Below are 16,493 nucleotides of genomic sequence, written 5' to 3'. Positions count from 1 at the left end.
AGCCGCCGGCCTATCAGAGCCCAGCAGCTGACATCTGCGCGTGTCAGTGACGTCATACGCTGCTGCGCTGGAACGCAGATGTCAGCTGCTAGTGTAGCACCCTGAGGACTCGGCTGCTACAGGGGTATTGCACCTCACTCCAGAGGTGTGGTATTCCACTCCCGGGTAAGGATGGAGTGTGGGACTGAGCTCAGTAGGCTGCATGCACTACATACATCCCATTTCCGGGGGACAGAACTACGGTACTCCCACCAAGTAAATGTGCAGGTACGACAGCGTCTGTCCCTGGCTGGAGTGGGAGGGGGGTGGAACATCCCAGTAGTGTAGGGGCAGATAGGGGGAGTACTCTGGGTAAAGCTAGGAGCTCATTGGGTGCTAGTCACCTGGGCTCACACATAGAGGGAGTATATATGGTGGGCACCATCTTAGAATAGGGTCTTTTTGGGTCTTTTTAGTCAGTCTGAGGAGGAGCAGAGCAGAGGAGCTCAGCCAGGAGGGCTGACAGGGAGCTGTGGCTCCGGCTGGGCCCAGCTCCAGGGCCAGGCCTGAAGCATGAAGAGAGGAGGAAGAAGGACCCAGAGAGGCAGAGTCAGAGGGAACCCCAAGATCCCAGAATCAAACCAGAGAGGGTGAAGGGTTGGCAGAAAGGGGCACCGGATCCCAAGCTGGCGGAGGCAAAAGTAACCCTTAGCCAGGAACCGGAGGTCGTGGTCAAGTTTTGCCACGACCCTCACCATATTCACCAGGAAGGCACACCACGAGTAGGGTCAGGGAAGCCAGAGAAGGTTTAACCACCAAGAGACCCGAGGGAGCCGGACAAAGGTGGATCCCTGGTGGGAACGGCCAGCAGAGAGAGAGAGAGAAGGGAGCTCAGGACCACGCTCCGGAACTGCCTGGGGGTTAGCCGAGTCCCACACCTGGTGGACGCAGCACGGCTCGGGTGGTCACTCAAGGCCAGAGTGACTAAAGCAACATCAGTGAGTAAAAACCCTGAAACTGCATCCCACGTCTCTGTGCCTCCTTACCGCACCATCATAACCTCCATCATCTACACCTGCTGCCCTGAGGCCATACCCCTCCCGTTGGGGGTTATACCATCCCTGCTGCACACATACCACCGGCCTCAGCGGACTGTTCTGCAGCGGCGGCCTTGTGACCGCAAATCAACGGGTGGCGTAGTCGACACACATCCTAACATCTACTGCTAATAGACTCGCCGCTTAGTTTGACTCCCTGGGCACGGACCGGGTCACCGCCACGAGACTACTACCCCCATCTGATCCGGCTCCGGGTAAGCCCCCGTGCGCGCGATGCCGCACGACACAGAAGGCCCAGGGGCGCGTCAACTTTGGCGTAGTCGGCAGGATCACGTGCCCGCAACCACCGGGTACTGCGTGCCTGAAGAAAAGTTTATCTGTACCGTAAAAAGAAGTCTCCCGCCAATTCCGGAGGGTCCCCGCCATCGGACGTCGTCCGGAGTCGTTTCCCGCCGCTTGCCCGCCATCTGCAGTCTTTTCCCGCCATCCACAGAGTTTCCCGCCATTGGGAAGCGGTTCCCGCCATCTGAGAAGATTTCCCGCCCTGGCAGAGCGGACGCCATTATGGGCGTGCCAGAGGGTGGCAAGAGGCCACCTCCCATCGTGGACCAGGACCAAGAATGGCGCCAAAAAACGAGGACCGCCCCCACCAGCAGAGACTGCAATAAAAGAGATGTCTATCAGCGTGGGGGAACTGCCCCTGGAACTGACAATCACCAAGTTGCCCCAGGACCGCCCTCAGTATGGGCGGATACAGAACAAAACCAAGAAGATGGGTGCAGCCTGGAGGAGTCTGGAGAAGCCTGGAGAAGCCGTACCCGGAGATGGAGGGAGAGTCAGGCAGCACCGACCCTGTGGTCAGGAGCCTGTTGCAAGCTACTACCCCACAAGACCTGGTGGAGATCCTGGCACAGCTCCCCCGAGACCGGGAGCGTGCACAGACCGCGCTGGAGGGCCTCGCACGGAGGATGGCCCAGGTGCAGCAAGAAACGCTGACTGCGTGGAGCAGGGAGATGGCCCAGCAGGCTGGAACCCGCGAGCGGAGCACGCCACCCGAAACGAGGAGTCCGACCGCCTCTGAGGATGGTGCAGGAGGAATGAAGGCCGGAGACGACGCAGTGGAAGGAGCTGAAGAAGCGGAGGCAGGTAAAGGGGACGTTACTACCCCAAGCCGAGAAACCGTGAGCCTGCCCCAGCTCCCCGTCGCAGAGCCCGAAATTCCCCCTACCGTGCTCGTCGCTGCACCGCTACCGCTCCAGACTAGGCCTCAAGCAGGAGCCGCGACCACGCCCCCTGTGACGTCACGCGCCTCGACCCCGAGCGCGGCGAAGCAGGAGACGCCACCGGCCTGGTCGCAGGGCCGAGTACCCCCGGGCGCCGCAGTTCCAACAGCGCCCTCTACCTCCACCAAGTCGCTGGCCTGGTCGCAAGGTCAAGTACCCCCGGGCGCCGCCGTCTCAACAGTGCCCTTTTCCTTCAGGGTGCCCCCAGCCTGGTCGCAAGGCCTGGTGAACCCGGGCGCCGCTGCCACCACCGCGCTCTCAACCTCAACAGTGCCGCACCTGGGTGAGGATTTGTTCGCCCAGCACACTTGGCCGGGTGGGCAGCCCCTTGAGTGGCCACCGGAGTACTACCATCCCCGACTCCGGCAGGAAAGGCCCCTGGATGAGCCCCTGATTCCGGCTCCGGCGCCTGTCAAGATCGTCCCGCTCCCGTTGGAGGAGGCCCAATTTGAATGGGACCCCACCGGGGAGAACCTCATCGGCTTTACCCAAGAGACCCGGGCGGCCGCAGCCCAGCGAGCAGAATGCTGCCGGCGACAGCTGGAGGTCTTCGACCGGGAGCGGCGGGAAAGGCGGGTCCGCGAGGAGCGGCTGCAAGTGCAGAGTGCAGAACAGAAGAGCCGGACCCGACGGAACCCCCGTGCAGCCCACGGTCCCCATGCCACCGGGACTGTAATTAAATTCCAACTGCAGCACGGTTGGGGCTTCATCCGGGATCACCGCACCCCCGGCGACGTCTTCGTGACCCGCCGAGATGTCGAGTCCCACCTGCCGGAGGGACACAGAGGACGAGATCTTTACCTGGGTGATGAGGTCACCTTCACCCGGCATCAATGTGCCAAAGGTCCATATGCTCTCCATGTGCACCGTCTGACCGAGAGAGAGCTACAGTGCGAGGAACAAGAGAACCCGGACGGGTTTGAAGGTTACCCGCAAGAAGGAGCAGGAGGACGCCGTTACTGAAGTACGGTAAAGTGGAACTGTAAATAGTTACCCGTAAGGGTACAAGAACTGCTGCTGTTAAAATATAGTCCCCGTTGGGACCAGCAAACTGTTACCCGTGAGTCCCTATCCCTAAACAGGCTGAGGACTGTGAGCAGCCATCCCTTTTCCCCACTGGCCGAGGACTGAGAGCGGCCATACCCTTGTATATAGTTGCGCTTCCTAAGGCGCCCCCTACTGGTTTTATAGAAGAACTGTTTTTCTTCAAGTGACTGTTGCACTTTTTTACCTGGTCACAAGTGCACAGTGGCCAGAAGCTCAAGAATATTTATCTGAAAGAGTTTTATATGAAGAAGTTTTTATTGCTAGAGTCTGATAATGTTATAGTGTTTTATACCTGTTGTGTATGTTTTTGCAAAAATTTTGTATGTTTTTGGTATGTTTATTCTTTTACAGCCCGAGGACGTGCTGTGGTTTACCAGGGGGGAATGTAGCACCCTGAGGACTCGGCTGCTACAGGGGTATTGCACCTCACTCCAGAGGTGTGGTATTCCACTCCCGGGTAAGGATGGAGTGTGGGACTGAGCTCAGTAGGCTGCATGCACTACATACATCCCATTTCCGGGGGACAGAACTACGGTACTCCCACCAAGTAAATGTGCAGGTACGACAGCGTCTGTCCCTGGCTGGAGTGGGAGGGGGGTGGAACATCCCAGTAGTGTAGGGGCAGATAGGGGGAGTACTCTGGGTAAAGCTAGGAGCTCATTGGGTGCTAGTCACCTGGGCTCACACATAGAGGGAGTATATATGGTGGGCACCATCTTAGAATAGGGTCTTTTTGGGTCTTTTTAGTCAGTCTGAGGAGGAGCAGAGCAGAGGAGCTCAGCCAGGAGGGCTGACAGGGAGCTGTGGCTCCGGCTGGGCCCAGCTCCAGGGCCAGGCCTGAAGCATGAAGAGAGGAGGAAGAAGGACCCAGAGAGGCAGAGTCAGAGGGAATCCCAAGATCCCAGAATCAAACCAGAGAGGGTGAAGGGTTGGCAGAAAGGGGCACCGGATCCCAAGCTGGCGGAGGCAAAAGTAACCCTTAGCCAGGAACCGGAGGTCGTGGTCAAGTTTTGCCACGACCCTCACCATATCCACCAGGAAGGCACACCACGAGTAGGGTCAGGGAAGCCAGAGAAGGTTTAACCACCAAGAGACCCGAGGGAGCCGGACAAAGGTGGATCCCTGGTGGGAACGGCCAGCAGAGAGAGAGAGAGAAGGGAGCTCAGGACCACGCTCCGGAACTGCCTGGGGGTTAGCCGAGTCCCACACCTGGTGGACGCAGCACGGCTCGGGTGGTCACTCAAGGCCAGAGTGACTAAAGCAACATCAGTGAGTAAAAACCCTGAAACTGCATCCCACGTCTCTGTGCCTCCTTACCGCACCATCATAACCTCCATCATCTATACCTGCTGCCCTGAGGCCATACCCCTCCCGTTGGGGGTTATACCATCCCTGCTGCACACATACCACCGGCCTCAGCGGACTGTTCTGCAGTGGCGGCCTTGTGACCGCAAATCAACGGGTGGCGTAGTCGACACACATCCTAACATCTACTGCTAATAGACTCGCCGCTTAGTTTGACTCCCTGGGCACGGACCGGGTCACCGCCACGAGACTACTACCCCCATCTGATCCGGCTCCGGGTAAGCCCCCGTGCGCGCGATGCCGCACGACACAGAAGGCCCAGGGGCGCGTCACTAGCCTCTAATAGGCCGGCGGCTGGCACTGGTATTGCTGTGCAGCTGTCGGCAGCTCCTGGACCAGGCCGCGATCGGGGTCTATGGTGCCTGCGGGCCGCATGAAGCAGCCTGAAGGGCCGCATGCGGCCCCCGGCAAGCGTGTTTGAGACCCCTGGCCTAGACTGAAGGGAAAGTGACAGTTTCCTTTCAAGAAGACAGATAGGGCCTGGAGTGCTTACAGAAAGGACCTAAGGTCCAAAGTGAGCAGAGCTGCATCGCTGGGTTTCCCTAAAGTGAGTGAGACCAGAGGAAAAGGGATAGCATAATCTGGAGCAGCAGTGACTGAGAGACAGAGTGATTTGCCAGAGACAGGTCCTAGGATAGGACACCTAGCAGTGAAGCTCAGAGTCTATAACTCCTGAAGGTAATGGGCTCTATACGAAACTAAGTACGTGAGACGAGTAGAGTGTCCCGGGTGGTAGTTCCAGAGCGTCAGCACTAGAGAAGATAAGTACTGGCCATACTGGTGTGGCACCCCAGGGGTCTGGTTTCCACAGTGATGTAATGTTATGTCTGAGAGCAGGTGGGAGGTCCTTTGGTCAGGGATCCTGTGCATGCCACACCTCCTGCCCAGTCTTGGGAGGGGAAGAACTTCCCCTGTATAAACCCGGGGCTGAGGCAGGGTTAGTCAGTCAGGGAGAGTAGAGACGAGAAACAGTGATAGGAGGAAACAGCAGAAGCTCAGTGGGAGCAATACTACTACGAGTCAGGGGCTGGCAGCTGCAGAGCTCGCCCTGACTGAGAAGCTTTCTTACCGGACCCGGCGTCCGAGGATGTGGGGACTAACTCTTACCCAGCAGCAGAAGCCGACCGGCAGGGGATTTCAGGTCCTCAGGCCCAGAAACCCGAAGGCACGGTCACACGCGTGGGACCAGCACCGCCACCGTGGAGCGGAAGCCATTAGAAGGCCCCGAGTCACCGGCCATACGGGTGAGCACCACACGGTACACTCAGGGACGTGGGCTACTTATATCCGCTTCTAGCAAGGTAGCCAGAAGAGTACAGTCAGTTTGGGAGGCCTACAACTCCGCCTGGCCAGGGGAGATCCCATCTGCTCAAGGACTGACCAGGCCCCGTTCGCTAGCAAGTACTCCGGGAGGGTCTATCGTTGTTACCAGTAAAGACCCTGAATTACACTGCACCGTCTCTGAGTGGTTCCTGCTACCCCCCATCTTCCACGTCGGCTGCCCTGAGGCCATACCCCTCCCGTTGGGGGTTATACTATCACGCTGCACCATTCTACACCGGCCTCAGCGGTCTGCCCTGCAGCGGCAGCTCCATAGCTGCAAATCAACGGGTGGCGTAGTCGACACTCAAATAACATCTATCAAGACTGCCACACACTGAGTTTGACTCCCTGGGCACGGACCGGGTCCCCGCCACTCGGAGACTACAACCCTCATCTGATCCGGTTCCGGGTAAGCCCCCGTGCGTGGGACGCTGCGCGATACAGCAGGCCCAGGGGCGCGTCAACCTTTGGCGTAGTCGGCAGGATTTCGTGCCCGCAACCACCGGGTACTGCGTGCCTGAAAAAGACTGTTCAAACTTACCAGTGGTGAAGATTCCCGCCATCCGGCGCCATCTTCTACATTCTTCCCGCCATCCGCGAAGTTTTCCCGCCATCCGGCGCCATCTTCGGCCTTCTTCCCGCCATCCGTGGAGTTTTCCCGCCGTTGGACGCCATCTTGAAGACGCCGCGCGGGAAGAAGAGGGGCGTGGACTCCGAAAGCGCGCGAGAACTGAAGCCCCGCCTCACGTCCGGACGTTGCGTAAGGTCCTGGAAGGAGCCCAGCAGACGCCGACGTCACAGGAGCGCGACGGAAGGTCCTCAACCCTGACGATCCACTGCGGAGCCGCGGCCTACGGAAGAGGATCATCGCAAGGTAGGCCACGGTCCACTAGGGGGGAGAAGGATGTCGGATACGGAGGAGAGCTTCACCGCTTCAACCCCCGCCAGCGCCACCGCTGTTGCGATCATGCCTTTCACCATGCCCTATATCCCGGGGGCAGCCTGGCTACCCCAGTACTCAGGGGAGTCACATACCCTGCATGACTTTAGAGAAAAGCTGGATAGCCTATTCCAGGTGTACCCCCTCACAGAGGAGCAAAAAGTGAGCATCCTGGTGGCCCAATTAACCGGGGCAGCCCAAAGGGGGGTAAAGTCCTGGCCACCTGGGAGGAGGACTGTCGCAGAGATACTAACCCAGCTAAAAGAGGAGGAGCTGCAGTACTACCAATACGAGGAAAGCCAAGAGGACCCGGACGGGTCTGAGGACTACCCTCAGGAGGGAGCACAAAGAGGACATAGCTACTGAAGGGAAGTAGCGTGAATAAAGAGCTGTAAATAGTTACCCGTAAGGGTACAAGGACTGCTGCTAATTAAAATATGGTCCCCGTTGGGATTAGTGAATTGTTCCCCATGTGCCCCTATCTTAAACCAGGCTGAGGACTGTGAGCAGCCATTCCTTATCCCCACTGGCCGAGGACTGAGAGCGGCCATATCCTGTAAATAATTATGTGTTTCTAGTAATTTATGGGAGTCTTTGGTGGATTTACCGGGAATCCTTTGTACATGGTTGGAGCGTAACCCAGGACGGACTAAAGACTGTTAAGGACTCGGGGCAGGACAGACCCCTACCTGGTTACGTCTCCCTGTTTTGGTGAAAAGGACACCTTGCTTTCTTCAAAGACTGCACCCGGTTACGGACATGCCGTGACCACCTTTATGTGTTTCTTTATTGTATTGTTATTGTTATATCTTGTTATGTTTTTCTAAAATATGTTTAGTCCCGGAGTACTAAATTTTACTAGGGGGGAATGTGGCACCCCATGGGTCTGGTTTCCACAGTGATGTAATGTTATGTCTGAGAGCAGGTGGGAGGTCCTTTGGTCAGGGATCCTGTGCATGCCACACCTCCTGCCCAGTCTTGGGAGGGGAAGAACTTCCCCTGTATAAACCCGGGGCTGAGGCAGGGTTAGTCAGTCAGGGAGAGTAGAGACGAGAAACAGTGATAGGAGGAAACAGCAGAAGCTCAGTGGGAGCAATACTACTACGAGTCAGGGGCTGGCAGCTGCAGAGCTCGCCCTGACTGAGAAGCTTTCTTACCGGACCCGGCGTCCGAGGCTGTGGGGACTAACTCTTACCCAGCAGCAGAAGCCGACCGGCAGGGGATTTCAGGTCCTCAGGCCCAGAAACCCGAAGGCACGGTCACACGCGTGGGACCAGCACCGCCACCGTGGAGCGGAAGCCATTAGAAGGCCCCGAGTCACCGGCCATACGGGTGAGCACCACACGGTACACTCAGGGACGTGGGCTACTTATATCCGCTTCTAGCAAGGTAGCCAGAAGAGTACAGTCAGTTTGGGAGGCCTACAACTCCGCCTGGCCAGGGGAGATCCCATCTGCTCAAGGACTGACCAGGCCCCGTTCGCTAGCAAGTACTCCGGGAGGGTCTATCGTTGTTACCAGTAAAGACCCTGAATTACACCGCACCGTCTCTGAGTGGTTCCTGCTACCCCCCATCTTCCACGTCGGCTGCCCTGAGGCCATACCCCTCCCGTTGGGGGTTATACTATCACGCTGCACCATTCTACACCGGCCTCAGCGGTCTGCCCTGCAGCGGCAGCTCCATAGCTGCAAATCAACGGGTGGCGTAGTCGACACTCAAATAACATCTATCAAGACTGCCACACACTGAGTTTGACTCCCTGGGCACGGACCGGGTCCCCGCCACTCGGAGACTACAACCCTCATCTGATCCGGTTCCGGGTAAGCCCCCGTGCGCGGGACGCTGCGCGATACAGCAGGCCCAGGGGCGCGTCACTGGCACCATAGCTCCCCAAAGGGGAAAGAAGAGTAAAGGACTCTTACTAAACAGGACTGTAGCATCGAGCTGGATTGTGGTGAAGTAGTGAGAAACAGTGAATACAGAGGACAAATAAAGAGAGCAAAAAGGAATGTGTGGTAAATGCTCCTACCACGTTCCATTCAGTAAAAAGTTTATTTTTAAATGGTGGTCTCTCTCATTGAGGTTTCTCATCATGTAAAACATCTGGTCCTGGAAAACCAGCAACATTGATTACATGTGGTTCCCTCACAGCAAAAGCCCACAGACTCAGCCAGGACCTCCACCTTCGTGTAACGTGCCAGGGTGAAAGAGACTAGTGGCTCGCTCACGGCTACTGTCCCACACCATGTTACACAGTCTGAAGATAAACCTCCATTCTGTAATCACTGGGTAGTAGAGAGCACGCAAATCACTCTCTCCTTGCTTCTGACATTGCTTGTGTCCTTTGCTATGACTTCAGTGCAGAAGAGAGCATATAAATCACTCTCTCCTCGCTTCTGACATTGCTTGTGTCCTTTGCTATGATTTCAATGCTGAAGAGAGCACACAAATCACTCTTTCCTCGCTGATGACATCGCTCATGTATACCTGCGCTGTAATATCAGCTGCAAGTAGATTGTGATTTGTGTGCTCTCTCCTGCACAAGGACAGTGATCACATAATGGAGGTGTATTTTAATACAGTGCTGGCTCTAGGTAAACCAGCGCTGTCAATCAACAGAGGAGTGGCAATAGTCTAAATAAGTGGGTGGAACGATGCACTGAGGCATTTAGCCACGCCAAGGGTGCACTATGCACTATGCACAATTTGCATGTATACTCTAAGCTTTTATTTTGAGTAACAGATTTGAAAACAAGAACAATTTTTATTATTGCTCCATCTCCTTCAAGGCCATGTGGTTAGTTTGAAGTATAAATTTGGGTTGCTGACTCACTTAATGGCCTCTTTCACACACCAGTTTTTGGGTAAATGTGGTATCTGTTCTTTTTACAGATTGTCCATGAACCTATGGATGACATATGCCACCTTATGGCAAACAGAGGAATACATTAAGCCTTTACATTTTGGGCAAATGCTGGGAGATTTCCCTATGGTATGCACTATATAAATGTTGACTAGTCAGACCAAAAACAAAGCAAATAATGGACGTAACTGGGCCTATGTGCAGCTCTTTGTGCAGGTTGCATTGAGGACGGGTGCTGTCCTTGTGGGGTCCATTGGGTACACGGACAGCACAATGACCAAAAATATGCCCGTCTCTACTCAGTATTAGACTGGAATCACACATTCAGTTTTTGTGGCAGCTTTTGTTGAAGATTTATGAGCCAAAGCAAGGAATAGATATAAAGAAAATGAGAAATATTAAGATGACACTTAAACTTTTTTTGTCTAATCTCTTTTTGCCCTTTTCCTAAAATCTGTATTAAAAACTGGATGTGGGTTTCCAGCTGTAATGAAATTGTCCCATGATTAATATTACAATAAATGCATTATCATTATCCATGTTATAACTGCTAATAATGCACTTTAGATGAGAAATTGCCCCTATAATGCATTTCTTGTCTTACTTTCGTACGATACTGTTGTCACTTGCAGTGGATCCTTCTTGGTACTTTGCTCTGGAGAAGATGCTGGGGTGAAGCTCCCTGGAGTATGGCTCTCTCCACAAACCGATGAATCCAACAGTGTTTTCCATTTGCTGAACTTATCCACTCCACTTGACATGAACACTTTTTTGGTCCCTTGCTTGGCAGTCAGATGTAAGTTGTGACCATAGAGTGTAAGGTAACCCCTTGAGTCACACATCCATGCCTGGTTCCTTCTCCCCTCACAAGATTCTATCTTCAGGGTGTGAAGGTTTTGGGATTTCATCACTGTTAGACACTTGTTACTATGGACATTGATGATGAAGTTGGAGCCTAGGTCCCAGGTCCAGTACTGATGATCAGAAGTAATTTTACACTTGGCCAATGATACTCTACCAGTGTCTTCAGCCGCATGGATACACTTGTCCAGCTGGAGGTTTCTTATCATGAAGTTCTGACCTTGGGAGACTGTAGATAAAAAACTATTATAAAAACTTTTTGTGTCACATCTTATCCAATAATAAATCATTACAGAGAAAAATATCATAAAATAAAACTGTGCTCCTCATTACCCACTTGGACTACTGTAACCTCTTTTGTTCTTGAGGTTTCAGCACAGTTAAAGAGTTTATTACCCAAAATCAGAATGTAATCTCTGTTCTCTGTACTTACCGTACATAATTAATCATTTCTGCCAATAATTAATAATTTGTTCCAATACAACCTATACTGATTTGCAGCTATCACCCCCTAATAATGACCCCCAGTGCTCTCATTACCCTCTGTCACCCATTGACCCATCCTTCAGTAGTTCTAATGCTGTTGCTGAGTTTGCTCAGTTCACCTAATGACTCTAATAAAACATCTGACAGCCAGGGAGTAGCACTGCTCAGCTATGTTTTTCTATGGAGATCCCAATAATATCAGCATAATCTGCACCTAATGACCCTGTCTAATTCATGAAAAACAGATTTAGCGATGACCCTGTCTAATTAAACATCCCCTAGCCTCTCTCACGGCATCCTCATTGCCCTGACAGTCAGATTATAGCACAACTCAGCTATGCAATGCTCAGCTCTGCGTCCTCTGCATCAGAGAGCATAACTATGCCCTGAAGATCCCCAAGAACACCATTGAAAGGTGGCATCATAGTAATGAATATTAGTCAAATAGTGGGTCAAATCATTTGTGGTAGACAAGTCCAAAAACAGGTGATAAAGGTTCAAAACATCTTTATTCCGCCATGCAAAAAATGCAAGGTTTCGACCTTTCACAGGTCTTTTTCAAGCAAGTGGGTTTTTTGGGACTTAGTCTTTGCGTCCGTACATAGGGGAAAGCGCTGATCTGCCTGTTGTCCTCTCAAGAGTAGAGATGAGCGAACCCTAACTTACAAGTTCAGTGTCTTTTGCAAAACGACAAACACGGAATTCTCCTGGAAGTCCATTTTACTGTTCGGAGTTCTGTGGGAAGTAGGTTAAAGAAAGAAAGAGAATTTTACAGTTCCAAAGTTCAGGTCTACATTGTTTTCAATGAGGTTCTGGTTCAAGTTCGGGTACAGTTCTGGTATCCGAATCGAACTACAGTTTGGATCGGATACCAGAATCTGAAGTTTCACGGGTCCGCTCATCCCTACTCGAGAGTGCTGTGGGACAAGTCTATGCTTTTGAAACAGTGGATACCAGTCACTACATACAAACCATCAATGTTCACCTCATCCATAGAAATAAAATATGCGCTGCATCTATCACTATTAGGAAGCAGGCAGAGAGCAGAATGAGGGGCCTGCAGAACTGAGGAGAAGCAGGGTGCTGCTGGGAAATACAGTGGGTACGGAAAGAATTCAGACCCCTTTAAATGTTTCACTCTTTGTTTCATTGCTGCCATTTGTTAAATTCTAAAAAGTGACTGAAAAAAACAGAAATGTAGAAATTTTTGCAAATTTATTAAAAAAGAAAAACTGAGAAATCACATGGTCATAAGTATTCAGACCCTTTGCTCAGACACTCATATTAAAGTCACATGCTGTCCATTTCCTTGTGATCCTCCTTGAGATGGTTCTACCCCTTCATTGAAGTCCAGCTGTGTTTAATTAAACTGATAGGACTTGATTTAGAAAGGCACACACCTGTCTATATAAGACCTCACAGCTCACAGTGCATGTCAGACCAAATGAGAATCATGAGCTCAAAGGAACTGCCCAAGGAGCTCAGGGACAGAATTGTGGCAACAAATTGTGGTTACAAAAGAATTTCTGCAGTACTCAAGGTTCCTAAGAGTACAGTAGCCTCCATAATCCAGAAGTCTTCCTAGACCTGGCCGTCCAGCCAAACTGAGCAATCGTGGGAGAAGAGCCTTGGTGAGAGAGGTAAAGGAGAACCGCAAGATCACTGTGGCTGAGCTCCAGAGATGCAGTAGGGAGATGGGAGAAAGTTCCATAAAGTCAACTATCACTGCAGCCCTCCACCAGTCTGGCCTTTATGGCAGAGTGGCCCGAAGGAAGCCTCTCCTCAGTGCAAGACATATGAAAGCCCTCATAGAGTTTGCTCAAGAACACATGGAGGACTCCCAGACTATGAGAAATAAGATTCTCTGATCTGATGAGAAGATATAACTTTTTGGTGATAATTCTAAGTGGTATGTGTGGAGAAAACCAGGCACTGCTCATCACCTGCCCAATACAATCCCAACAGTGAAACATGGTGGTGGCAGCATTATGCTATGGGGGTGTTTTTCAGCTTCAGTTTTTCTTTTTTTAATGAATTTGCAGAAAATTTCAGTGAAGATGGGGTGCAGAGTGTACATTAATGAGAAAAAAAATTAACTTTTTAGAATTTACCAAATGGCTGCAATGAAACAAAGAGTGAAAAATTTAAAGGGGTCTGAATACTTTCAGTACCCACTGTATAGCTTTAGCAAATAAGAATATCACCACCCATCCTGCTATGTGAAGCTGGATGCACAGAAGAGCAGAAGGAAATGAAAAAAAGATACAAAGGTACATGAAATAAACTTTGTGTTGAGCTTCTACTTTATATTAACAATAGTTATGCAGATTCTGTGCGTTTTAAAATGAAAAGGAAAAAAACACGGGCAGCAGGAATCAGATCCTGGCTTCATGATTGCAGCCTGGTATATTCTTCTCAGAAATGCTGTGACATTTCAGAGAACATATGGTTAGTGGATATGGCCTGGGGTCATACTCATAACCAAAAAAAAAAAACTAGTCCAGTGTCGCCTCCAGCCGGACCTTTCCAGTGCTGCTCCAGGTGATTGACACTTCTCTTCCTTGTGTGTACATAGGGAGAAACCTGTCAATCACCTGTAGCAGCCCTGAGAATAGGTGGCCAATGTGCAGTGCCGGACTTGTTTGGTCTGGTCTCCAGCTATAGTCTCTGGCCAGATATTCAAAGTAAATTTTCTCTTAAATGCCGGAGCACGTCAGAGAATTATATGCCTGGCTGCGATTGTGCAGCCAGGCTGCAAATCATGCTGCTCACTGTTTGGCAACATAAATCAGATGACAGGTTTCTTTTAAACATTCATAGAGGATTATACAGCCATTTTGACTTGGATTGTCAAAGTAAACACAGCTGCCTCATCAGGTGTAAGAAATCTATTTCTGCTAGTGTGGCGCCCTGCTGTGCACAGGTGCCACAGAACCCAGTAGGGTGCATGGATGGACTTCTCCACAAGAGGCCCTCACACATTCACACACCTCCACCCTACCACCTCACACCACCAGAGGGAGCCCATTAGGGATATATATATGGAGGGTGGAGCCAGGCAGCTCAGTTTAGTTAGTAGTTAGTTGTGAGAGAGTGTGCTGGCACTTAGACCAGTAAAGACGCAGCACGCTGGCTGCTGTGCTTAGGCGAGCCAAGGCCTACAGCCCGAGTTGAAGCCTAGTGAGGGCCCCGAGTGTGGCCAAAGGCGAGAGGGGAGAAGAAGCAACATGGGGGCAGAGGAGCGTACCAGGCTCACCCCGAACTATACACCGGACACCAAGTCCGCGCCTACAGGGTCCCTTTACACCCAGTAGGGACCACCGGATACCTGGAGGACTACAAGTCCCAGGTCGACCAATGCTGACTACCGTACCAGGGCTAGGAATCACGGAGGCCCCAGCGACCAGGGAGAGTGATCTCCAAGAGAAGGCCCTACCACCAGGTCAGCAGGTGCAAGAGAGAGAGAGACAGTAATTAAGCCAGGCCTAGCTCCAGACAGGTCAGAAGCTTAGCAAGTGAAAGCCACGGATCAGGAGGCCCTATACCCGCTCACTGGGGAGAGTCCAGAAGTGCACCCTTCGTACCGAGTACCCTGGACCATACCTGCATCTACACCAGTAAAGGTACCGAAGCGAACCCCCGTGTGAGTGTCTGTCATTTCTCCCTGAACTGTCCTGGCCGTCTCTCATCTGTACCATCATCCATTTCCGCACGCTGCCCTGAGGCCCGCTTCACCTGTGGGGAGCCGTTCCATCATAAGCTGCCCTAACATCGGCCTCAGAGGACTGTCGCAGCGCTGGTAGACCTTACGAGGCACCACAGGTGGCGTCACGAGCTATTCCAAAACCCCATATAAACCCAAACCTCTTTATTTTTTTGTTGACCGCCCTGGGCTACGGACCGGGCCAGCCACCGTGATATCCCCCACCAGCACCCACCGGCCTGGCTGCCGAGTACCCCATTGCCTCGGGGGCACGTCAACTTCTGGAATCACGAACAGGATTGCGTGCCCGTTGCCACTGGGTACTGTGCGCCTTAAAAGACTGTAAGACTTACTGTGGTGAAGACTTCCCGCCATTTCCGAGGTTTTCCACCATTGTCCGCCATATTCCTGTCTCCGCGCGGGAAGAAGAGGGGCGTAACCGCGGGAATCGGAGAGGCGTAACCGCTGGAAGCGTGCAAAGCCCAGGACACGCCCCACCCTTGACGTCGAACCAGGAAGCGTCAGGTCCTGGAAAGAGTTCGGTGGACGCTCTGACGTCAGACGCGAGCGACGCAAGGTCCTGGAAGAAGACCGTCGCCCGCGGAGCTGCGGCCTACCTGATAAAAAGTGAAGAAGGTAGGCTACGGTTTACTAGGGGGGCGCAACCATGGCTGATGACCAGCAAGCCGCCGGAGCACCGGTTAACGCTCCTGAAGCCCATCTTGCGCCCAGCGCTGCACAGGCCGGAGCGGCCGCCCCACCAGCAGGGGTCGTGACTCCGTTAATACCCATGGCCCTGCTGTATATCCCTGGAGTGAAATGGCTTCCCCAGTATGATGGCAAACCAGACACCCTGTGTGGGTTCAAGAGAAAAATGTGCGGTGTACTGGACATGTATTCTATGACTGGTAAGCAGAGAGCCGCTGTTGTGCTGGGACAATTGACTGGTGCCGCAGAGCGGGAAGTTGAAACCTGGCCAGCCACAGACCAGGAATCAGTATCCACTATCTTTAAGAGACTGCAAACTGTGTTTGAAAACCACACTGAGACAGATCTCCGGATGAGGTTCTACCACTGTGTCCAGAAACCTGAGGACAGTATCCGGGACTACGCCTGGCGCTTACAGGAAGCCCTGCGGGCCTTGAAACAGGTTAGTCCAGCCAGCATACAAGATGAGAATAAAATGCTGATGGAACAGTTCATGCGGGGGTTGAGGTCCCAGGAGGAGAGCAGAACCGTACGGTGGTGGGCCTTAGATCATCCAGATGCCACCTTTGACACCCTGAAGTACATGGCTATTAAAGGTCTACAACCCCTGGAAACATCAGGGACTGCTATCCAGCGTTACCAGGGTGGGGCCACCCCAGTGGCCGCAGCACCCACTGCTCCTTCATTGACGGCTGAAACAAAGGCGCAAACAGTACCCCCTAGCGAGCTGGACAGCTTGCGCTCTGAAGTGCGCCAGCTAAGTAAAACCCTGGCCACTGTCATGGGCACCCTGCAGCTACAGACGGAGCCCGAGCCAGAAGGAAGGATCCTACTCGCCGATAGCCCCGAGGATGTCCCCTGGATGAGGAGAAGAAGG

The 16,493-nt window shown here is 52.6% G+C and overlaps 1 protein-coding gene across 1 annotated transcript in view; it reads right to left on the bottom strand.

Moving 5' to 3' along the window:
* Positions 1-16,493, bottom strand: part of LOC141269287 (uncharacterized) — a 61,049-nt gene that overhangs the window by 21,983 nt on the left and 22,573 nt on the right. Inside the window, exon 2 of the mRNA XM_073680394.1 lies at positions 10,463-10,948. Within this exon, the coding sequence (XP_073536495.1) occupies positions 10,463-10,948 (486 nt within the window). The remainder of the gene's footprint in view (positions 1-10,462; positions 10,949-16,493) is intronic.

This window comes from Phyllobates terribilis, unplaced genomic scaffold, assembly GCF_046119375.1.
Source record: "Phyllobates terribilis strain yellow unplaced genomic scaffold, ASM4611937v1 Scaffold_1__5_contigs__length_1240528914, whole genome shotgun sequence".
In the NCBI taxonomy this organism is placed as follows: domain Eukaryota; kingdom Metazoa; phylum Chordata; class Amphibia; order Anura; family Dendrobatidae; genus Phyllobates; species Phyllobates terribilis.
Note: the sequence above shows the minus strand (reverse complement) of the source record. Positions and strands in the feature narration are given on the sequence as shown.